The sequence below is a fragment of the Spermophilus citellus genome, assembly GCF_964194105.1.
Source record: "Spermophilus citellus genome assembly, chromosome: 4".
Taxonomy (NCBI): Eukaryota; Metazoa; Chordata; class Mammalia; order Rodentia; family Sciuridae; genus Spermophilus; species Spermophilus citellus.
In genome coordinates this window covers 218,938,266-218,962,076 of record NC_138185.1, presented here as the reverse complement: position 1 = coordinate 218,962,076, position 23,811 = coordinate 218,938,266, and the positions used below count along the sequence as shown (strand labels likewise).

The following is a 23,811-nucleotide window of genomic DNA, read 5'->3' as shown; positions in this document are numbered from 1 at the left end:
ATTTTTGGAAAGTTGGGAACAATTTGCTCAAGGCACAAAAAAGTGCTGTCAATTTAAATGCAAAGGCACTCATGCAAGACTGGTGCCAAAGCTGATGGGGTAGATATGATTCAGCATTCTTTCAAAGGACTTGTTGGCTCGAATATTCTAATGTTCATCTGATTCCTCATCTTCAAGGTGTTCATTTGTCTTTGCTTTCCTTATTGATATAGTTAGGTAGGTAAATACTTTGGAAGTATTTCAGCTAGATAACTACAATGAAATAACTTACCTTTGTTTCATTCTGATTACACTCCAGATAATGGCAAATGAACTAGCTCTGTAGTTACAATGCTGATGGCTTCCAGATTATTTTATATTTATATTGGTAGAAGTCTACTGAATTACTTCTGTTATACCAACTGATGTGTTTTTATTTTTTCCTTCTTTCTAAATCAGCCTACACATAATCACAAAGTTCATGTGATGGCTTTTATGTTACTGTACGAACAGACCTTTTTTTGGGGGTGGTGAGCTGGGGATTGAACCCAGGAATGCTTCAACACTGAGTCACATCCCAATCCCTTTAAATTTTTTTTTTTTTTTTTGAAACAGGGTCTCGTTGAGTTGCTTAGGCCCTTATTAAGTTGCTAAGGTTGGCTTTGAACTCAGATCCTCCTGCTTCAGCCTCCTGAGATGCTAAGATTTACAGGTGTGCACCACCATCCTGTGTGTCAGACTTGTTTTGATCTAACTGTAGGCTAGGCTAGGCTGCTGAGCAGGTTCCTCTCAGCTATGCCATTCCTAAAATAAGTGTTGAGAGATTTCTTAAGTCAGTGTGGCACACCTCAGAATCTAAGAGGGAAGAGTCTGACAGTGCCATTTATTTATTTATTCATTCATTCATTTATGACGCTGGGGATTGTACCCAGAGCCTTACCCACGAGCACTCTACCACTGAGCTACATCTTCAGCTCTGTTGTGGAAACAGGATCTCACTAAATTACTAAGGCTGGCCTTGAACTTGCCATCTAATTGCCTCAACCTCCCAGGTGGCTGAGATTACAAGGGTGCGCCCATGACATTTTGTTTCTGAATGCTGGAGAGAGAATAGTGCAGCAAAAGACTGAGGAGCTAACAGTCAGTACAGCACTAGCTAATGAGCTGTGTGGGAAGTGTAACAGTTGATTCTGGAACCTAGGCAAAGGCAGGAGTGTCACTACAGAAAATGAGGTGCCACTCTTCCCCATCACACTGCCCCACAGCACACAGAAACCCTGTGCAGGTCACATGCCTGCCTCTTTATTTTTGGTTTTGGAATTTGAACCCAGGGCCTCATGCATGCTGAACATGTGCTGAAGCACTGACCTCCACCCTGTGTCTCCCTTAATGTAGGAAACGAGAAAAAGTACAAAGAGAATGAGAATTACCTAACTTACTACAGAGTGGTGACCATTAACATTTCAGAACATTATTTTAGTAAGTAGCTCCTATATTTTAGTGCAACGTAATCTCCCCTTACTGCCATCTTGCATAATTTTAAATCACTGCATTTTTCATCAAAAGGATGTAGCATAACACACTGCTCTTTAGAGTCTTGCCAATTTTTCATTAAACATCATTTGTTGATCATTTCCCCACACCAGATTGCTACAATCAGTTCAAGAGTTAAAATTATCTGTCAAGTTTTGTTACCAATATTTCATCCACATAATCTCCAAGAGAATGGGGTAGAGCCCCAAAGTCCTAGTATTTAAAATCACAAAATTATTAGGTGAAATGGTCGGATTATTTAAAATTTTCCTTTCTGATATTCTTAATTGGTTGAATATCTTTCAGGTTTTTTTGTTTTTTTAAAATAGTTTTCAAGTGAGAGATGTATTTTTTTTGCCCTTTCTTTTTTCTTCTTTTTAAAAAATTCATTCGTAAGAATTATTTGTCTAGAAGCTACCCCCCGCCCCCTTTTTTATTTTAGGAGTGACAGACTTCATGTCTGCCTAAATTCTTTAAACTGTTTTGTTTTGTACTGGGAATGGAACTCAGAGGTGCTTTATCACTAAGCTACATGCCCACCTGTTTTTATTTTTTGAGACAGGGTCTAAGTTGCCGAGGCTGGCCTGAATTTGTAATCCTCCTGCCAAATTCCTGGGATTACAGGTGTATACCACTGTGCCTGTTTTAAGATGGGGTCTTGCTCTGTTGCACAGGCTGAATTTGAACTTGTAATCTCCTGCCTTTACCTTCTGAGAGGGTGGGATTATAAGCATGTGCCACCATACCCAGCAAAATGGAGGTTTTAATGTCTATGTTCTCATGTAGATCTGTGTAGTTTTACTAATATCCTCTCTTGCTGTTCCTCTTTCATGGTAATTAAAAAAGGCAACTCACTTACCTCACTTCAAATCAAAAGTACATATGTAGAGTATAACAATGTAGAATTGAAAAATGGAAACAGAAGCTTTTGGAATCAATCATTTATCACAAAATGAACAATTTCAATTTTTAAACACAATTGCTTTTCTTCATACTTAACTCAAAAAATGATAAACAGAATTTTATTCAAACTTTACAAATATCATTTACATTTAGCCTGAGATTAAGCATGAGAAAGTTCAACCTGAAGTTAGACTTCACTGCCCAGTTAAGCGTCTGAAAATAAATAAGTACGTTATCCATCACACACATTTCAGTGAGCTCTGACAGGGATGATGACAGAAAACTGAACTTTAATTTGCTCTGGTCCAGTGATCCTTTTTCTTCCTTTTTTGGTGCTGGGGATTGAACCCCACGACCTCACATATGCTAGGCAAGTACTGCTCTAGCACTGAGATACACCCATAGCCATCATGTGATCTTTGGAACCTAGAAATGCCTATTTTTCAAATAATGACAAAAAAAAAAACATCTGCAAATGACAAATTCATGAAGGTGTGTCTGGAAACAGAATTTTAGTTCAATATTTCTACAGCAGCTGCTTTAGGTGACTATTAAAAAAATTCTTCAATCCTTATTGTTCGACATATACTTGAAAACATGCAGCAGCATTGGACATTTTATTAAGTTTATAAATTTTAGTACCTGTAGTAAAATATAAAATACAGAGTATCTCTTTTTCAAATATTAAGTCTCTGAATGCTTCATTCATCCTTTGGTTTCAAACCCATACAATGCACTCACATTACACTGTACATTTAGCACTGAGATAGAACACTGTCCATCTACTGGGGAGGAGGGATGCCATGGGAATACCAAAGCACTACGTTATAGAAAGTAAATGTTGAAGCAAAAATACTTTCTGAATATATACTGTACATTATGTAAACAAACATTCAGAATAAGAATTAACACAGGCCAAAATATTGTCTTCTAGGAAACCAGAATCTTCTTTTCAATCACACACATTGAGGATGCTTTTTGTTGGGAATGAAGCCTGTTCCTATATTTGCTTATGTGCTTAGATATCTTGGAAACAAGTAGTTATTACATTCATTTGCTAACGGTTCATCTTCTGCTTAGCTGGCTGGCTGCTGCAAAAAGGAGCACAAGCACGACTTCGGTCCCTGTTTTTATTTAATACTAGCTAGAACATATAAGTCATTCATCTTTTCAAACCATATTAGTAATATAAATAGATTAAGTGAAGCAGTGAATCTCAAAATTTGTGCAGGGGAAACTAGTCAATAGTTTGTTTCCAATAAGGCCAGTAGCAAAATAATCACTACAAAGTCAGTCCAAGCTAGTAGTAAACCCCTGATTTAGCAGGCTGAATCCATGTTTGAAGTTAGGTAATTCTAATTCCTATTATTACTGTGCAAATCTAGAATTTCATATGTAAAAGAGAGTGCTGGCAGCATCAAAGCCCTGTAACAAGAGAATGAAATACTGATTAGGTTCTGAGATGCAGAGAAATTATATGAAGAAATCTGATGTCCTATGATGGTGTCACAGCAATGGCCTCAGAATTCCCTTAATGAATCAGAAACTAAGACAACTGATTAGGTCACTGATGTTCTAAGCCAAAAGCCTAAATCTGAAGCAAATGATAAACACACAGAACTGAAGAAGCATTTTCAATTATGACCATGTGCAAAAACTTCAAGTTTCATGTGGACATTCTGTACCAGAAGCAGCCCCATCTGACAGGAAACAACTTAGTCACGACTGTCCGTCCCTTTTCAAAGCTTCTAGTCTCTGAAGCAGCGCATTTCCAAACGCCTCCCGGTAGGCAGGGCTGAGTGTGTCCAGCAGAGAATAGACGGTTTCGTGGTAGGGAGTCTGCAAGTGATCCTCCACCTGGTCAAATGCATAACCTACTACCTACAAGAGAAATATACCCATGAATTACATAATTCCTTTCCACCTTGGTTCAGGAAATGAAAACTGAGTGTTTACGCAGGTTGTTCTTCTAATACAACCTTTGGTATTTAAGGAACTTATATAAACAACCCCAGAAAAATATTTCCTATGGAATTCTTTTTTTTTGATATTTAAAAGGTTTGATTTACCCACTTCTGCTCCTAAAAGGAATATAGAGAAATAATTTAAAAAGTTACATACATAAAAATTTCATTTTCATATATCAAAATATGCTTTTTATACCTATTTTTTTTAAAGAGAGAGTGAGAGAGGAGAGAGAGAGAGAGAGAATTTTTAATATTTATTTTTTAGTTCTCGGCGGACACAACATCTTTGTTGGTATGTGGTGCTGAGGATCAAACCCAGGCCGCACGCATGCCAGGCGAGCGCGCTACCACTTGAGCCACATCCCCAGCCCTTTTTATACCTATTTAATTCCACATATACTGAGGGTCCACTACATTAAGGTGTTATAATAGATAATACCAGTTCATATTTTATTATTATTTATTTAGGTTAGACTTTTTAAATAAAGTATCCCAAAATTATTCCTATAGATGGTTTAATTTAAATAATGAATTAGCTTTATCAGTTTTTTATTTTAATACTTGTTTTAATAACAACTTGGCTTCAATAATTAGTAACGTGAAAGGTCACTTTCACCTAATACATTACTTAGCTGATAGTCTGACAGGGAACAAATTTATGAGATAAATGGAAATGTTATTCTGTGTGATTTTTTTCACCTTTAAACATAGCTAAGCTTTTCTGACAAGAAAATAAGATATATCATGTTTTACCAGCACATAAGGATAAAAGTAAGTTTTTGTTCATTAAAGCTTATGAAACCCCATATAAACTCTATATTTTGTTGCATATAGTTAAGCCAAAGAAGACATTTAAGCCATAGAAGTTTATGTTAGAAACAGAAGTTGAGTAATTTATAGTTAAAATAAAACCTGAGGCAGACACCTGAAGAAGATGAACCACACCTCTTCAGGTCCACATTTCTATGTCACTCTCTGCTGTGTGGGACACTCCGTCTGCCTCTTTCTTATCCCTGCTAGACTGTGACCTTCCAAAGGTCAGGGGTCACATCTTTTTGGTTTGATTTCCAAGCGCTGACGCAGGACAGTTGCTCAATAACAATTAGACAAAAAAATATCTGAAAACAGACTGACATCAAGCCCATTCTTATAATTGATTCAGATCTTTCTGCATCATTTAGTAGTATAATAGTGCTTACAGTTCATTTTAGTTCTTAATTTCTAGGTAATAGATAAAGAAGCAGGAGTTCACAGTAGACCAACTCAACCGAGATCACTCACATTTACGATTTCTGAGTCTCCCTGAGAACTGCTTCTACTTAGCTGTGTGCTGTGGTGCATGCTTGTAATCCCAGAGACTTGGGAGGCTGAGGCAGAATCATCACAAGTTTGAGGCCAATCTAGACAGTTTAGCAAGGCCCTGTCTTAAAAGCTAAACTGAAAAGGGTTGGGGGTGTAGCTTGGTGTAGACTGCCCTGGGTTCAATCCCCAGTAGCACAGAGGAAAAAGAACCCCTTTGACCTTACTACAGCCACTTTAGAATTAGCCAAAACCAAGACAGAATTTACCCTGGGCATTTATCTCTAAACCTGATTTGGCTATTTGTCTTTACATTTTGTGGAGGGTACTGGGGATTGATTGAACTCTGGGGCACTTGGCCACTGAGCCACATTCCCAGGTCTATTTTGTATTTTTATTTAGAGGCAGGGTCTTACTGAGTTGCCTAGCATCTCGCTTTTGCTGAGGCTAGCTCTGAACTCTTGATCTTCCTGCCTCCGATTCCTGAGCCTGTTTGTACTTAAGATCCACTACAGTTTTCAGTGCAAATTATGAAATTTTGAAAGGGGTGCATAAAAATTGGTGGATGCAGGGCTGGGGAAGCAGCTCAGTGGTAGAGCACTTGCCTAGTGTGCTCAAGGCCTGGGTTTGGTCCTTAGGTGAATGCAGGTCCTACTACTAAAGCAGCTATCTATGTGGAGTTATGAGGAAACAGAGCAGTGGAGATGCTGGCCTTGCTTCACCTCTCAAGGAACATACAGTACCTATAAGTCATCTGAAGGAAACCAAGGCCTCATACATGCTAGGCAAGCCCCATGCCAACATTCCCAACCCTTTTATATTTTAAGACAGTGTCTCACTAAGTTACCTCGGTTGACCTCAAACTTGCCATCCTCCTGTCTCAGCCTCCCGAGTTGCTGGGATTACTGGTATGTGGTACTCCATCTTTTCTGTTGTACAGCTGCTGTCAGTTGATGTTTTCTGTTATTCTAAATTTATGATTCTGGTTAAAGATGTGGAAAGGTCAATCTGTCTGGAAGATTTTATAACAGATTCTTGTAAGAAGAGAACAACTCGTGGAAATTTGGAGGTACAATGTCATTCTCTGATTTTTTGGTACCAGAAATAGAATCCAGAAGCATTTAACCCCTGAGTCACATCCTCAGCCCTTTTTAGTTTTTACTTTGACACAAGGTCAAGCTAAGTTGCTTAGGGCCTTGCTAAGTTGCTGAGGCTGGTTTTGAATTTGTGATCTTCCTGCCTCAGCCTTCTTAGTTGCTGGGATTACACACTTGTGCCACCACTCCCAGCTTTCTCTGATTCAATTCTGTCTAAGAGCTGGAAAACAGAAGAGTCAAAAACTTTGTTTTAATAGGAAAGACATTTATAAGAAGTGCACAAAGATCCTTTCAATATATAGACTGCAAAACTCATTCACTGCAGAGTATGCATAGTTTTGGTGGACACATTTAGCCCCATGAAAAATAAATTACTGTGGGGGTAATGATTAAAGTGACATAATACCTTGCAAGTAAAATTTTGTCTTTTTCAAAAAATTCAATTTCTCATGATCAAAGACTTTAAGGTTTTCTTTAAGAGTTTTGGAAGTTGCTGAACGTCTAATTTTGACAGTGAACACCACTCCCATCCTTACTCCCCTCTACTTTTATCAAAAAATGGTAAAGATATACTTTTGTGTGAGTGTGCGAAGAAAACCGAGTTACCCTGAGTCCTGCTTCAGTGAGCTCCAGGCAGTATCTGTTCCTTTCCTTTGTTTCCACATTGATATAGGCCACATCATCTGCACAGCGTAGGCTTTTCGAGACAAACATGTTGTTCACAGCAAAGAGAACGTCGTTCACAACTGCTTCAGCTTCCAGCCTCATGTCTTTCATGTCAGTTCCTTCAAAGCCATTAAGCTCTGAGCCTTCCTCGAACCCCGACATACTGCTTAGCTCCATGGGATTGCAGTCTGTTTCCATTCTGCAAAAAAGTACATATGATTTTTTTTTTAACAGACATTTAAAACATTGTTGATTGAAATAGCTTGGCATGAAACACTAAGTAGCTAACAATTTTTAGGGAGAATACGTTCTAAAATCATTTCCAGTAGTTTTTTACAGTAAAATTACAGATATCTATGGATCAAAAAAAGGGTCTTGGGGCTGGTGTTGTGGCTTATCGGTAGAGCGCTTGCCTGGCACGTGTGGGGCCCTGGGTTCAATCCTCAGCACCACATATAAATCAATAAAATAAAGGTATTAAAAAAAAGGGCCTTTCTTCCCCACTTACCCCTAAAAGATTAATTCCCATATTGATTAGCATATATTAGTTTTGAGCTATTCTGAATAATGGTTCAGTAGAAAGACTATGCACACTTATAAATGTGTGATTAGGAGAGAGATTTAGAACTGGAACTGCAGAGTCAAAGGACACGCTCATTTTAACTCTCAACAGACATTGCACTTCATGCTTCAAGGAGGCAGTGCTGATTATATACCCACCAACAGAACAGGGGCATCTGTTCTCTTTTTCAACATACTCTTTCCAATCCTTTCTAATTTTTGCCAACGTGAGAGGCGAAGAATGAGAGTTCATTATTTTAGTATGTATTTCCCTAAGTAAACACTTTTTGACTGTTCAGATTGTATTTTAGTTCTAAGATCAAAAGGGCAGATATGCAGTGGAACCCAGGTCATCTGAAGTCCAGTTCAAGTCCTTATCCATGACAACACTCTGCCTCCTACTGGTTCCTTTCAGACTTCTGGGTTGGACTGTGTCAGAAGGCCTTCCCCACCCCCATGATTACATCTATAAAATCTCTAGCAGTCTTCTAAATTCTCATATTCATATTTAACTTTTTAGTTAGCCCGGGATATATTTTCTGTAGCTTTATTTTACAAATGGACAGCCTATAATCCTAAGAGTTTCCGAGTAACTCATCTTTTCACTACTTATTTGAACTGGTCCAAATATTAAAAAAAAAAAAAAATGACATTTATCATGCCAACTTGATCCAATATTACTGCCGGGCTGTTATGCAGTTCTAATGTTTCTCCTGTGACTAGGGTTAAAAAGGATTTTCCCGGCAGTGAATTTTATTAAATTTTGAAATGTAGGAATGAGAAAAGTTGATATATGTGAAAATGTGTAGGACTGTAAAAAAGGTTTTAGAGAATAAGATCCTGTACTTTCTTTTTACCTGGCAGGTTTTAAAAGTTAAGGCTTTCATTTCTCTGACAGGGATTAAGCACTGCTCTGCTGAATGCAGGTGCCTCTCGCCCATCCACACTCGCTCAGCATTCTCTTCCTGTCTACTGTGCACGCTGTGCTCCCCTTCACATGAGTGATGATCTCATTTCCTAACAGAAGCCTTAATAACCTTTTTTCCTGACAATGCTGTATGAACATTCTGGATTATGCCATTTGTCTGTTACATTGTATATTCCATCTCTTTTTCTAAAGTTACTCACTTGTGACCTTTCTATGATATCCAAAATGCTTTAAGTTGGTACTTCTCAGCCTCTGCAGCTCACTAGAACTGCCTGGGAGAGCGCATAAAAACGGATGACCTGGCCCCAGCGCCGAGAAATGGAACCCAAAACTCTGGGAGATGGATGTTTTTCCAGAGCTCCTGAGTGATTCTGCTGTGCAGCTACTGCTCTGAATTATCAGCAAAAAGCTTAAGGAGGCAGAGTTCCTATAGCTGCATGTTATCTGCACATTATTTAAGCCAAAACTATTTGCTAAAGACAACTTGTGGAAAACTATGTAAAGCTATGTTAAAAAATAAAAGCAAATGGATAAAAAATGTACTCCTCCATTCTTTCTTTAAAAAAAATATTTATTTTTTAGTTGTACTTGGATACAATACCTTTATTTATTTACTTACTTATTTATGTGGTGTTGAGGATTGAACCCAGGGCCTTAAACATGCTAGGCAAATGCTCTGCCCCTGAGCCACAACCCCAGCCCTGTACTCCTCCGCTCTATCTCAACTAATGACACTTTTAAGAATCCTTTGTCTCCTATTCCACTTTATAGAACTAGCCACTCATTGCTGACAACACAATTACAAAATGATCAATTACTATTGAAACAATCTGTCAGGTAACTAAAATCTGATTTACTATATATATGAAAATAAAAATATTTGATTTTCTAAAAATTTCAACCTTCTTAATATCATCAATATGCTGCTTAATATCACACTTGGTTTTATATATAAGCTCTGGAGCACATTTTATATTTTGCAAATTTAGTTTGAAGATTTTGAAATTGCCTACCTACTATAAATCTCTGAACATCATGAAAGTTGTTTTTATTTTGCTTAAGTGACTGAGTGCCTCAATTATAGATGTAATAAATAATATTCATTATTTGCAAAAGATGTATACATGAGAAAGCCCGACAGTTTACAAAGTTTTCTTTTAGCAGGAGTGTAATTCAGTGTGATTAGGGCCTTAATGATGGGGAATGATGAAGAATCTGGTGCTAGAATGGAAGAAATCCTCACAGGTCTGCAAAGTAGGTCACCAAATTATTGCTGTGTGATTATTAGCACTAAGCTGCAAAAGAGAAAGACCTTCTCCGAGACTGTGACAACTCTGAGAAGCCTTTCTCCAAAATGCCTTTTGAATGAAAGTGTAACATTCAGAAAGAAGGTTTGCTGTTGCAGTGGTACTGAGGATGGAAAGCAGAGCTAGGTGTGGGCGAGGCAAACACTCTACCGCTGAGCCACACCCCAGCCTTTTTCCTTTTTTGATTTTGAGACAGGGTCTTGCTAAGTTTCCCAGGCTGGCTTTGAACTTGCTATCCTCCAGTCTCAGCTTTCCAAGTTACTAAGAATACAGGTATGTACCACCTCACCTGGTAATATTCAGAAATTTTCATGATATAGGTTAAAATATTTTAGTATTAAAGCATTATACAAATAAAAACATTTTAAACTATGATTACAACTTATTTTTCCTAACAGGCTAAATAGACTTATTTATCTATATCCTTTCTTGGGTTACTACCACCCAGACTTTCTGAGAGGGTAGGGAGGGAAAGTCATGAGCTCTGGGACAAGTGGGCACTAAGGTCCTCAGAGCTCTTGTTGGGGGTCTTGATGGGTCTCTGCAGCTGCTCCCGGGCTAGTAGTTTGGTTTCAGTTTGGCTATTTCATATAATATGCCCCAGGCCTGCTTTTAGAATCAGTACCTCTTTGCTAGTGTAACCCCCTTTGCCACTGCCTAGGACGTCTAGGTATGCGCCAAATCACTCTCCCACTGGGGAGGCAAACATTTCCAAGCTGTTTCAAGTATAGAATTTTAATGTTCTGATGAGGTGAACCCTTCACCCTGTAGTGCTTCCTTCACCTACTGCACAGACCAACTGTCGATAGCCCCTAAGCAAACTATGGGTGGTAAGAGATCACCTCCCAGCACTGTCAGACTCAATTCTTTCTTTCTTCTACTTTGTTTGAAAGCTTGACAATTTCTTCTTTGCCATGTGCATCACTATAGTGATTCTGAAGGACCAGCAGCACAACACAAAGCCATGTGGATAAACTGTCGGGTTGGCAAAGCTGCTGTTATGGTGTTGGTTGCAAAACAGCCATAGTCCTGCCAGGTGAGCACCAGTGCCATCATCCCCTGCTCCAGGACATCAAAGTGTCCTGGAGGCCTTTTGGAACAGTCTTGTCATCAGCTTGGCACCAAGGACAGAGCTGAGTGTGCTTGCCCTGCTCTTGCTGGAGTAAGGCCAGGCAGGGGCCACGCCTGGGTGGAGGCTGTGGGGGGCTGGGAGCTACAGCCTGCCCACCTCTTCAAGGTTTAACAATGTTCCACCTCACCACACTGCAGACCAAGCTCTAGCATGTGAACCTTTGAGGTGATTAAACCATATCCAAGCTTCAGTGGCTGGAGAAGCAGCAGAGCACTGAGCATCAGAGAAGCAGTTTCCACATTTTTGATTCCATACAGCAGTGGGTCAAAGCACTATGAGCAGACACCTAGTTATTTGTACTTATGTACATATTCTACCACAGTTAAACACTGAAAACATGCAAATAAGCCAAATGTATATTAAGCTGGAGAAGGTAAAAAGAAAATATAGACATGTTTTCTTCCTTCTTCTTATATTAAAATTGTAGTTTTACTGAGGTTTGATTTTACCATGTGTGTCAGGGATCGAGCCCACAGGAAAGAGTGAAGCCTAGGGGCAATTAAAGATGATTACTGGTAGCTTATGGTCTAATTTAGGAAATAAAACAGAATGAGGAATATTTGTACAAATATTACAGCTACAAGCCAAACACATCATAATTACAACCAAAGAAATGTACTTTATTGTGAGTGGCTGATAATCACAGAAAACGATGATATGCTTTTGGACCTACTATGACCTTTACCATTACACTTGTGTGAACTTGGAATTTGGCCACATAATCTCATTGGGCTCATGCTATTCTCATATAAAATAAAACGGACAGAAAAATCTACTGTTTTAAGAGCCCTGATATTGCATGGTCTACGATATATCAGTTAGTTATGATGAGGTTCAACTCATGAACATGTCAAAATTGGTCTGGAATGAGCTTACATACAGTTATGGACAGCAGAGTGGTCTTCAGAGTCTGTTCATGGGGAACAGAGGATAAGCACAGCTTTGTGTAGGATATGGCAAGATTTGTAAGGAGACTAGCCTAGATGACATACAAAGAAACTGTTAAGGGTGTGATGGATGGGCAAGAATGGCTGTTCAACAGGGTGCTGACACCTAGATGGGAGGAACTTGATTTTGAAATAAGTTGTTTTAAGGTCTTGAGAATGGAAATAACAGTCTTTATTTGAAGTCTGTATACTGTAGGCACATAGTTTGGCCCAGTTTTTTAAATCCTATTTGGCAACCTTTACATTATAATTGGGGTTGTTTAACCATTTACAATTAGTATGGTTACCATAATTACCAGTATTATTGAGTTTAAATTTACTATCTTGCTATTTGTTTTGTTTCATCTGTATTTTACTTCTTTTTCTTTATCTTTCTGCTTATGTTTGGCACTTTTAGGATTCTATCTTTCGGTGGCTTATTAAATATAATTGTCTGTGGTATGTTTTTGGTGGTTGCTTTAGCTTACAGTATACCTCTTTATCATAATGTGCTTGCAATAGATATCATTTTGTGTATAAGAACCTTACAAGAGTATACTATACCATTTTGTGTATAAGAACTTTACAAGAGTATACTACATATTATTTGCTATTTTTGTCATGTATCTTCAATATATGTTAAAAACTTCATATAAACTTTTATTCTTAATCACAGTTACTATTTCTGATGCTACTTATTCCTTTGTGTTACCTATATCTACATATATGATCTGTGTACTTTTTGCTAGAAGGACTTCCTTCAACATTTCCTGTAGTGTACATTTGCTGTTTATGAATTCTTTCAGCTTTGTTGTGTCTGAACAAATCTTCCTTTCATCTTTGAGAGATGTTTTGCTGCATATAGAATACGAGATTGACAGTTGTCTTTCAAATCTAATTTTTTTTTTGTGTGTGTGTGTGTGTGTGGTGCTGGGGATGAATCCAGGGCCTTGTACATGCAAAGCAAGCACTCTACCAACTGAGCTATATCCCCAGCCCATTCATTGTCCTTCAAATCTTTAAAGATGTTTTTCAACTCTCATGTTGCGGCAGTTTCCCATGAGAAATCTGGTAACACGGTTCTCACTGTACTTCTTGGTATACTTTTTCCATGCTTCTTTGGCTTGTGTTTTTTGAGATCCTTGGGTTTATAGTCTTCAACTAATTTGGAAAAAATTTGGCAGCCATCATTTCAAACTTTTTTTTGTCCCTCTCTTCTTGGAGACTCTAATTTTGTGTATTAGACTGAGGGTTCTCTATTCCTCACAGCTTTGTTCAGTTTTTCAGTCTCTTGAGTGTTTCTTTCTTTTTAAATTTTTTTTTTTTTAGATATTGATGGATCTTTATTTTATTCATTTATTTATATATGATGCTGAGAATCGAACCCAGTGCCTTGCACATGCTAGGCAAGTGCTCTACCACGGAGCCACAACCCCAGCCCCTCTTGTGGGTTTCATACTGAATGATGTCTACTGCTATATCTTCGAGTTTTTTCTTCTACAATATCTATTTTTTCTAAAAAACCCTTTTTCTGAGTACTCTACCAATTTTGTGAATTTTGTGCAAGAGGAACAGGAACTCTCTCTGGTCCCGCTTTAGTTCAGAAAATTGTTTTTTCTAGTTCTTTCAGGTAGTTCTTTTCTCACCTTTGGATGGTGTCCTCATAGCAATATGCTGATTAATACTCAGCTATAGGCTCAAGGCGGGGCTCAGTTATTTCCACAGCCCTTGCTCTGTGAAGCTCTCTGCTTTCTAACATACTGTCCTAGCTCCATGTCCTCTATTTTGGTAGACCACCAGACTTCACCAGAATTTTTCTCCCAAGTGCCATGTCTAACATCTCTCCAGGCAATAAACTAGGACCACAGGCTCATCTCATTTATGTCTTGCTTCTTAGGGATCACTATCCATTGCTGATGCCCCAAATACTGCTTCATGTATTTTTGCCCAAATTTTGTTGTTTAAGGTGAGAGGGTCCCTATTACTCTACCTTGGCTAGAAGTAGAAATCCCACCAGTCAATTTTGCAACCCTATTTCATCAGTTTTTCTTTCATTGACTTTGGTCTTGCCTACTCTGAATCAACCTTACCATCTTGTGGATTCCTTCATTAATGAATGTTGCAAGTACTCTGACTGAGCTGCATCTCCAGCTCTAGATTCCTGTTTTTAACTTTATAAAATATATTTTGACACTACTTTGAAGATCTACAATCCTTCAAAATTCAACTCGGACATCTTTCACAGTTCTGTGTCCGACTGTAAGAGAGATCACCATATCCCCTACAAAGCACCTCTGCATGGTACTACTGTACTTACTGTACTTCATTACCAACAGTTTTTGTGTCTGTTACTACATATTCATGAAGATGGGGGCCTATGATGTCTACTATCACCAGCATAGTGTCTGCATAAAGATCTTTTTGAATGAATAAGCCACAGAAAAATTCTCAAGTGGTGGTACTCGGCTCTGTGAAGAAAGGTATACAAAGTCACAGGACATATATGGTAATGTTCTTAGAGAATACATATCACTCTTTTTAAAAAAAATATTTTTGTAGTTGTGTATGGACAGAATGCCTTTGTTTGTTTTTATATGGTGCTGAGGATCAAACCCAGTTACTCACACATGCTAGGCAAGCTCTCTACCACTGAGCTACAACACCAGCCCTGCATATCACTCTTATTATAGTATCAATATTATGGAAAAATGATGTAAAACTGACTTGAATTAAAAAAAGAACAAAAATGTTTGGAAGTCTCAAGCCATGTCCTCTTTAGGTTATATCCCTATACCTCTGGGGTTTCCTTTGCCCTCTGATAGGAATATTTGAGTGAAACAATCTGAGAAATACTGCCCTATCCCAAGGAATTAAAGGCTAGAAGGACTTCCTTCAACATTTCCTGTTGTACATTTGCTATGTACACTACAGGAAATGTGTCTGACAGTAGGAAGTTGACAGGCAGAGGCAGGAGTGTACGAGGGATGCAGGTTGGCACTAAGCTCGGCATTCTCTAAATTCTCACGACTCTTTCCACTTCACTTACACTGATGTTTTTTGTTCAAAGTGAAGGTAGCCCCGTGTGGTGGCTTATGCCTTGATTCCCAGTTACCTGGGAGGCTGAAGCAGAAGAATCACAAGTTCAAGGCCTGCCTCAGTAACCTAGGGAGGTCTTGTGCAACTTTGAGAAACCCTGCCTCAAAATAAAAAATAAAAAGGGTTGGGGATGTATCTCAGTGGTAAAGCACCCCTGGTCTCAATCTGGGTGGGAGGAGGGAAAGAAAGAAGGTAATTGTTGGTAGTTTTAACCTTTTACCTTTGTAGTTTTTCTATGGTAAAATGAAAATGTATTATATTTGCAGTAAGAAAAATAACTAAGATTTGTGATATATTGGAAAGTACAGGTATGGAATCTGAAATAGTTTCTTAGAAAAACTAGGCTATTATTAAGATGAAGTAATTTGAAGCATCTATTTCAAATGAAGTTTGAGCTTATAATATTTCAAACATTAATCTGAAAGTAAAGAGGAATAAAGTTGATTATAATTGGTATCATTTAGAATTTAGGAAAAGTCACCTAATTTAGCTTTTATTTTCTGAAACATAACATTCATATCTGTTTTCAATAACTCACATATACTTTTCAAATTAAAAATTTTAAATCAATCATTTGCAAATCATTTGTAAAAAATGGCTATTTTCCATTTATGCACTGATCTGTAAAATGACTATGCACTCACCTTTCAGCAATGAGAGAGACACATTACCTAGGTGCAAAGTAAGCCAAGAGAATGGTGGTGTGCCTTTACTGATTGTGGAAGGAGCTCCGGGGTGGAGAAACACCTTGTGCTGATTTGAGGAGTTTTAAAACTATAAATAAACAGCAACACTGCCTCTGTAAACTTTTCTTCAAAGCCAGAAATTGTAAACTTGGACCTAAAAAAGACTCAAACACTGAATGCTTAAAAAAAATCTAGAAATTAATTAGTTTCTTATTACTATATAATCCTCTAGGAAATAAGGATGACTTGGCACTATATTTAAATAAAGCACTTTCTAACCAATATAAAACAAATCAATAAAGAGATAAAATAGAAAACCTCACTGCTTCCCATTTAAACCCTACACTGGTTCTCTACCAGAGTCTGGGCAGTATTCTGTTGCCAATAAAATCTATAAAAATTGGAATTCATTATAATTGCTCTCAATCATTCTGGTAGATTGCATCACCTAGTTTTTATAAAGTTTCCAAAAATGATTCCTTAAAACATCACGCATAAATTATTTAGGGTTCAGCTCTTTCTCCATCTGTTGGTATAATTTTTGGGCTGTGCTAAATAAGTGTTTTTATGTCTTTGGAGGATTCACAAAATTGGTTAGCAAGATAACGATTACTACTAAATCCCTTATTATCCACTTAATTTACTTGACTTAATTTTGTTTCACTACAAATTCAAAGCATCAAAGACCTGGAAAAAAATCGTAGAGGTGAGCTTTGTCCTTGATGACAAGAGAGTGGGTAGAGTGACAGTTACCTAATGCCTGGCAAAAGATTTCAAGAGCAGAACAAAGGTTACAAATACTCACTTTGAAACAAAGTTTGACTTTTCAGCTGACATTATAACAGTCAGCTGAGGAGTGGGATGTGGCTTACAACAGTCAGCTGAGGAGTGGGATGTGGCATCTTAATTGCCATCACTTTTTCTTGGAATACTACAATCTGGAAAATCCTCCTAATGCTAACTAGAAGTGATCAGCATGATGTGGTTGATACTCTCAAGCTGGCTGATGAGGCTGACTCTAAGCTCTAGCAGTTAATCTGTGACTCAGGGCAAGATGTCTTAGTCTCTCCGTTATACATTCCTCCTCTCTAATATGAAGCTAATAGTAATATCTACCTTAAAGTGATATTGATAGAATTAAGAGAGAAAATATATAGAAAGTGCTTAGAGGGGCTGGAGATATAGCGCAATTGGTGGAGTGCTTGCTTTGTAATGCACAAGACCCTGGGTTCAATCCCCAGCACCACCACCAAAAAAAAAAAAAAAAAAAAAAAAAAAAAAAAAAAGCGGGCTTAGAATGGTGCTGGGGGGGCTGGGGCTGGGGCTCAAGTTGTAGCATGTTAGCCTGGCATGCGTGAGGCACTGGGTTTGATCCTCAGCACCACATAAAAATAAAGATATTGTGTCCATCTAAAACTAACTAACTAAATAAATAGAATGTGCTGTGTGCTTCCTAAGTTCAAGAAATATTATCTGTTAATTATATTAAACCAATTTTAGAGAATAAAGTGCTGGCTTTGAAACTCCAAGCGTTTGAATCTTTACATTATAGGGTGACAGCTGCTACTGCTGTTTTGTAGAACTTCTTCAAAGAGACCTGGGAAATGGTAGTCTTGACATCACATTCCTGTTCCTCAGGTGCGAGTATTAAAAAGGTCCTTAACATCTTACTAGCTTCTTTTATTTCACCTGTTATCATGAATTTCTTTGAAGAATGATTATTTTGAGATGACCTATTTAGTCTGTGATATATGTGGTTTCCAACCTGTCTCTTCAAATCCCTTTATGTAATTCCTAAAAAGCTCACAATATTTAGTTGGGTAAATATTTTCATCTTCCTCAATTATTCCTAGGTATTAACATTTTGTGGTAGTAGTTCTTTGATAAAACACAAAATAGCATTGTGACATGGGAAGAGTTTATATTCTATTGGAGCTAACCATATGACAAGGACATTTAACATTTATGCTGAATTTCTCCTAGAAACCATAAAATGTATAAGACAACACACTTAACACTTTGAGTGTTTATTGAAAAATCTTTGGTTTTAATTTTCCTTTCCTTTCCTGTCTGATAGTTGATATTATAGGCATTCTATGGATAGCTTGAATGTAATTCCACATTGCAAAAGAAACCACTTATTAACAGTTACTGAAAAAAGTTTCATTCATTTGTCAAAATTCCAGTCCAAACCTTCCAAGGCCTATTTCACTGCCAGATGAGATCCCCACCTTGGACTGTTCACACCACTTTGTTAATACCCCTTTTATGGCAAGGGTTATAATTATTACTCACAAACATGTCTTAATATCTACACACACACACACACACACACACACACACACACAGAGAGAGAGAGAGAGAGAGAGAGAGAGAGAGAAAGAAAACGAACATCCAACTGCTTCTAACTATCTTCTCTGTCCCAATGTCCTGTTTGGATTGCAGTATGGATTACTGCAGCATCCTTCTAACTGGTCTTGCTGTGTTCATGCCAGACCCTTCAACCCCCATACCAGGCTATTTTCAACACAGTAGTTGGCATGACCTTATAAAAACAGTCTAGATTATGTCACTTTTCTCGTTAGACCTGCTTTACCCAGAGCAAAAATCCTCATAATTGTCTGCAAGGCCCTGTATGACTTGTTCCCAACTCCATGTGCCTTGCTTCTTAGCTTTCTCCAAGTCTGCTAAAAGGTAATAGTTTGAGAGGCCTTCTCATAGCATTCTTTAGTTTTTGTAAAGGCATATTCCTCCCCTTATTTCTAGATCAAATCCTTTTACATTTCTTTTTTTTCCCTATAGCATTTAACACATGACACATTATTCAATTGATTTGTTCATTTCCCCTTCCTTCAGTAAAATGTAAGCTCTATGAAAGTAGGAACAACCTGTTTACTGCTGTAGCCCCAGAGCTTAGAACAGTCCTTGACATAAGCAGGCAATTAATAAACACTAAATACATGAATGGCCCTTCTACTTCAGAACATAAGCTCCTTGAAGGTTCTGTCTGATTCAGTCACTCACTCTCTTTTTGGTGTAGGAGAATGAACCCAGGGCCACCCGCATGCTTACCACAGCTCTGCCACTGGGCTGCACGCCTGATTCTTCTTTACACTTTTTGGGGCCCAGGTCCTTTCATTTAAATGACCCTTAACAGATATATTTTCAAAATAACTTTATTTTTTCACATGGTGCTAAGGATTAAACCCAGTGCCTCACATGTGCTAGGCAAATGCTCCACCACTGAGCCACAACCCAAGCCCTTAACAAATATTTTTAAATGAAGGAATAGCTTGGGAATTGAAGTTATAGGGAATACTTGAGATACGTCTACACAGAATGAGGCGCATCAACTATCAAAGCCACTACGTATACTGGAGAGCACGCTGGTTCTAAAATGTAAAGGACAACCAGATTTTTTTTGTATCCATCAACATTTCCGGTCTATGTTAATATTCATGAAATAATTACGAAGACAGTAAATATTTAACTCCTTAAACTGGTCATCTTAATTCACTATCCTTAATTAACCAGCTTTATGTTTCAGGACTCTGTTTCGCTTGGTGCCCAACTAACATCATTTACTCTTCCTAGCAATCCTTGGAGGTAAGATATTAATACTATTAATACTCTCGCACTTGGCAAAGAGTCAAGGTAGGCTCAGAGAGGGCAGTGGCCGGTGCAAGGTGGTTCCGCCACTGAGTGTCAGTGTCAGAATTCGAATCCAGGACAGCTGACTTCCGGGCAACCGGCACCGGGTTGACTAACTTGAACCGGCTCCGCCTCTGCAGGAGTAGCCTCCTAGAGGGCAGAAGCACGATTGCGCAGATGCCCAGGACTAGACGAATTCTTCACCCAGGTCCCCGAGGGGTCGGGAGCCTTTGGCATTTATCCGAGAAAGCAGTTTTGCCACAGATGCCTCGAGAGCCCAAGTTTCCTGGTCGTCGGTGTAGCACCCCCAGGGTGGACTAAGAGTGTACGACAGGCGCTTTGCAAACTGCAAGCCACTAGACCAAGAGTAACCCAGAGGAAGCTTCGGAAACAATGCCCGCAGGAGGCACGGGACCCATAACTTGCTGACAATGACACCGGTCGGGATTCCTGCGGCGGGCGGGATGCCGGCGGCCACCCGTTCTCGCAGTGGAAGGGGCGGCGCCCGGAGCAGCGGTTCTCGGGGGCCCAGGATCTGAGCGACCCGGCCAGCCCAGGCCGGACCCGCCCCCAGACCCCACTCAGCGCGGATACCGGGCCCGCTGTCCGTCGCCCCTCACCACCGGGTCGAGGGCCTCGAGGGGGTACGCAGGGCCCCGCCCTGCCCCCAGCCCTGCCGGCGGCAACCCGCCCGCAGACCGCAGCCCGGCAGCGCAACTGCTCACCTGTGCTAGCCCCGTCCTTCTCTTCCTCCCGGCGAGGGCGTCTGGAGCCGACCCGCGGCGCCAGCCCCGCCCCCGCCCCCGCACCGCCCTGGCCCCGCCCCCGAACCGCCGGAAGTGCTCGGCCCGGGCTCTCCTTCCCGCCTACCCGGCCCCCAGTGTGGCGTCACTTCCGCTTGCGCCCGGCCGCGCGCGAGGAGGCTGCGTCTCGCGGACGCGCTGGGAGCGCCCCGGGGCCGGGAGCGCGCCTCATAGATGACAACAAATTCGTCGTGCGGCAGAGGTGTCTACCTCAGCCCTTGCCTCCTGCCTCGCGCTGTCTTGCACCCTCTCTGTGGGCCGACGGTGACCCGGAAAGCCGCCTGGCCTGGGGCGATCGGCACTCCTCAGCGCCTGGTCCCCGCGGGGCCTAGCGCGAGCGGTGCGGCGCGGGTGATGGGGTCGCCCTGAGGGACGGTGGCGCCGAGCCGGCATGCAGGAGCCGTCCAGGGCTTAGACCCGCCGCGGCCTGGGCCCGCCGGCCTCGGAGCCGGAGCCTGGGCGCGAGGCCGGAGCCGCCGCCCGCAGCCCCCGCGGCCAGCTGCCAGCTCTCACCATGCCGTGGCCGTTTTCGGAGTCCATCAAGAAGAGGGCCTGTCGGTACCTCCTGCAGAGGTACCTGGGCCACTTCCTGCAGGAGAAGCTGAGCCTGGAGCAGCTCAGCCTGGACCTCTACCAGGGCACCGGCTCCCTCGCCCAGGTCCCCCTGGACAAATGGGTAAGCGCGGCCGGCCGGGCGCGACTCACTCCGAGTCTTCGGGCGACTGGACGAGCGTCCTCCGGGTTGGCATGACGCTCCCTGCTTGGGGCTGTTTGGACCCAGGTGTGGCGGGGCTCGGGGAATTGTGTCAAGTGTGGTGTTTAGTCTGTTGGGAGCGAGGTCGGTCCCCAGAGTCACGTGTTCCAGAAACTTAACAGCTGTCAAGGCGTCTACACCGTGGGACTCGCGAATCCGGGCCGTGGGGGCCCTGGGGCAGGCCGGGGGCCGGGAGCGAGGTGGCTAGCCTTGGCTTTGGGGTGGGAGGGCCCGTGGCCGACCGACCCGTCGTTGGGTGACATTCCGGAATGATGAAAGATGAAGGGACGGTTGGGATGTCGGGACCCGGGTTGGTTATTTGGGGGTGGCTGCGTGCACGCAAGCTTGCCTGGTTTTCTCCAAAGCCTTTGCCATTTGGAAGAAAGTCGGGTGGAGGCTTCCTGTGTCGCTTTGCCTGAGTCGCTTGATTACGTGTTTTCCAGGCCAGCGTGTGTGGCCAGGTGGTGAGTGGCAGAGTGACCCTGGTAGCGCCACAGTTGTTAGCCTGTGGACTTCACGTAGCAGACGTAAAAGCAGGCGTTGTGAAAGCGCTGAAGTTGCGATTCAGGCGTTTTTATAGTCTGATTTACACTTGTCGCCCAGAGGCTGTGAGTTGACTCATTATGCCTTAAGGCTTTTCAGGTGTATCCGACTCACCACCTGCCGTTGTGTGGGCACCTGTGGGTGGGATGCGTAGTATTTTACTTAAAAAGTCTGTTTGGCCTTCAGTTGGACAAGTTAGAGTGGCTTCTCCCCTTTGCCATAGAAAAGCTTCAATTATGGTAACAGCTTATTAGGACTCTATTATTAATTTGTGCTAAGGAGTATGAATAAGCATATAATTGTATCAGTAAGTAGGTGACTTAAGCTAGAGTCTTAAATTAGCTTAAAGAGCCCTAATTTGAGTAGCAAAAAGACTTAGTCCTACACCAGGGTTGTCCAGGTTGCCAGAATTAGCCAAGTGATAGTGGAGGTAGAATTTACCTGAGGTCAATACGTCATATTGTACTTCTATAGTATAAATGCAATTCTTACCAAAAGATAGAAATTCTGATAGTTATTTTTGAATTCAGCAACCCATCATTCTATATTTTTGGTACATTTGGAATGGAGAATCTTGAAGTAGGAGGGTTGGGCATTTCCTTTTAGTGTGTTGGGATCAACCCAGGGCCTCTCACATGCTGGGTAAGTTTTCTACAACTGAACTTTATCCCCAGTCCTGGACATTTATCACATGTCTTTAGTAAGAGAAGTGACTAATATGCATTATTCTTTAATGTCTTCATATCCAAAAGATAGGTATTATTTCCATTTTATAGAAGGAGTTAAATAATTTGCTCAAGTCACATAGTTAGCAGATGTTACAGTGAGAATTAAAATCTAGTTCCTAAGCCTATGCTTTTTAAAATTTATTACATCACATAGTTTATGAGCAATCCAGTTAACAAAGGAGCTGAACAGGTGCTTCACAGAAGAAATACGAATCGTCACAAATATATGAAAAATGTTCAACTTCTCTAGCAATTGGAGAAACACAAATTAAAACTACACTGAGATTCCATCTCACTCCAGCTATTGTTATTTGTATTCTTGATAATTTTTGTATTATCAAGAATACAAATAACAATAAATGTTATCGAGGATGTCAGGGTGAGGGGGAAGGTACACTCATACATTAATGGTGGGAGTGCAATTGATGCAACCACTCTAGAAAGCAATATGGAGATTCCTCAGAAAACTTTTAATGGAACCACCATTTGACCCAGTTATTCCACTCCTTGGAATATACCTTGAGGACTTCAAATCAGCATACTACAGTAATTCAGCCACATCCATGTTTATAGCAGCTCAATTCACAATAGCCAAGCTATGGAATCAACCTAGATGCCCTTCAGCAGGTGAATGGATAAATAAAATATGATATATATATATATATATATATATACACACACACAATGGAATATTATTTAGCCATAAAGAAGAATGAAATGATGGCATTTGCCAATAAATGGATGGAAATGGAGACTGTCATGCTAAGTGAAATAAGCCAGTTCCAAAAAACCAAAGGCTGAATGTTCTGATTTGTGGATGTTAACGCACAATAAGGGGGAGGGGTGGAATGGAAGAATAGAAGTTCATTGGATTAGATAAGGGGGAATGAAGGGAAGGGTGGGGGAATACAAAGAAAGACAGTAGAATGATTCGGACTTTCCAATGTTTTTATAAGAGTACATGACCAGTGAAACTCCACATCATGTACAACCACAATAATGGGAAGTTATACTCCATGTATGCATAATATGTCAAAATATATTGTCATGCACATCTAAAAAGAATAAAAAAGGAAGCCAATTAATGTTTATTGAGCACCTATTTATGTCAGGCAGTGTTCTAGGCTTTTTCATTTCTGTGGTTTTATTTCATCCTTATGGGAAATCAAATGATGATATTTGAATTTTATACATTGACTTCAGGATCATTGGCAAAATAATTTATGACTAGACTTAATTTGAGGATTGTTGT

General features: G+C 40.4%; 2 protein-coding genes across 5 annotated transcripts in view; one reads left to right on the top strand and one right to left on the bottom strand.

Moving 5' to 3' along the window:
• Positions 1–3,818: 3,818 nt before the first annotated feature.
• Positions 3,819–20,563, bottom strand: GSKIP (GSK3B interacting protein). 2 transcript variants are annotated; one of them, XM_081293477.1, is made up of 3 exons: positions 20,457–20,563; positions 7,385–7,643; positions 3,819–4,296 (listed from the first exon to the last, which is right to left on the bottom strand). In XM_081293477.1, exons 2-3 carry the CDS (start codon positions 7,640–7,642, stop codon positions 4,135–4,137), a joined length of 420 nt encoding a protein of 139 aa, XP_081149603.1. In that variant the 5' UTR covers position 7,643; positions 20,457–20,563; the 3' UTR covers positions 3,819–4,134. The 2 variants fall into 2 exon arrangements, with proteins under 2 accessions (XP_081149603.1, XP_081149604.1); XM_081293478.1 differs by lacking the exon at positions 20,457–20,563 and adding an exon at positions 16,039–16,189.
• Positions 20,564–20,973: 410 nt separating this feature from the next.
• The window catches only part of ATG2B (autophagy related 2B), a 66,428-nt gene continuing 63,590 nt past the window's right edge, over positions 20,974–23,811 (top strand). For all 3 annotated transcript variants that reach the window (XR_014021886.1, XM_081293467.1, XM_081293466.1), the window contains exon 1: positions 20,974–21,210. Coding sequence is in view for 2 of the 3 variants with exons in the window: in XM_081293467.1 (XP_081149593.1) it covers positions 21,049–21,210 (162 nt within the window). In the remaining variant the exon portion in view is untranslated. The remainder of the gene's footprint in view (positions 21,211–23,811) is intronic.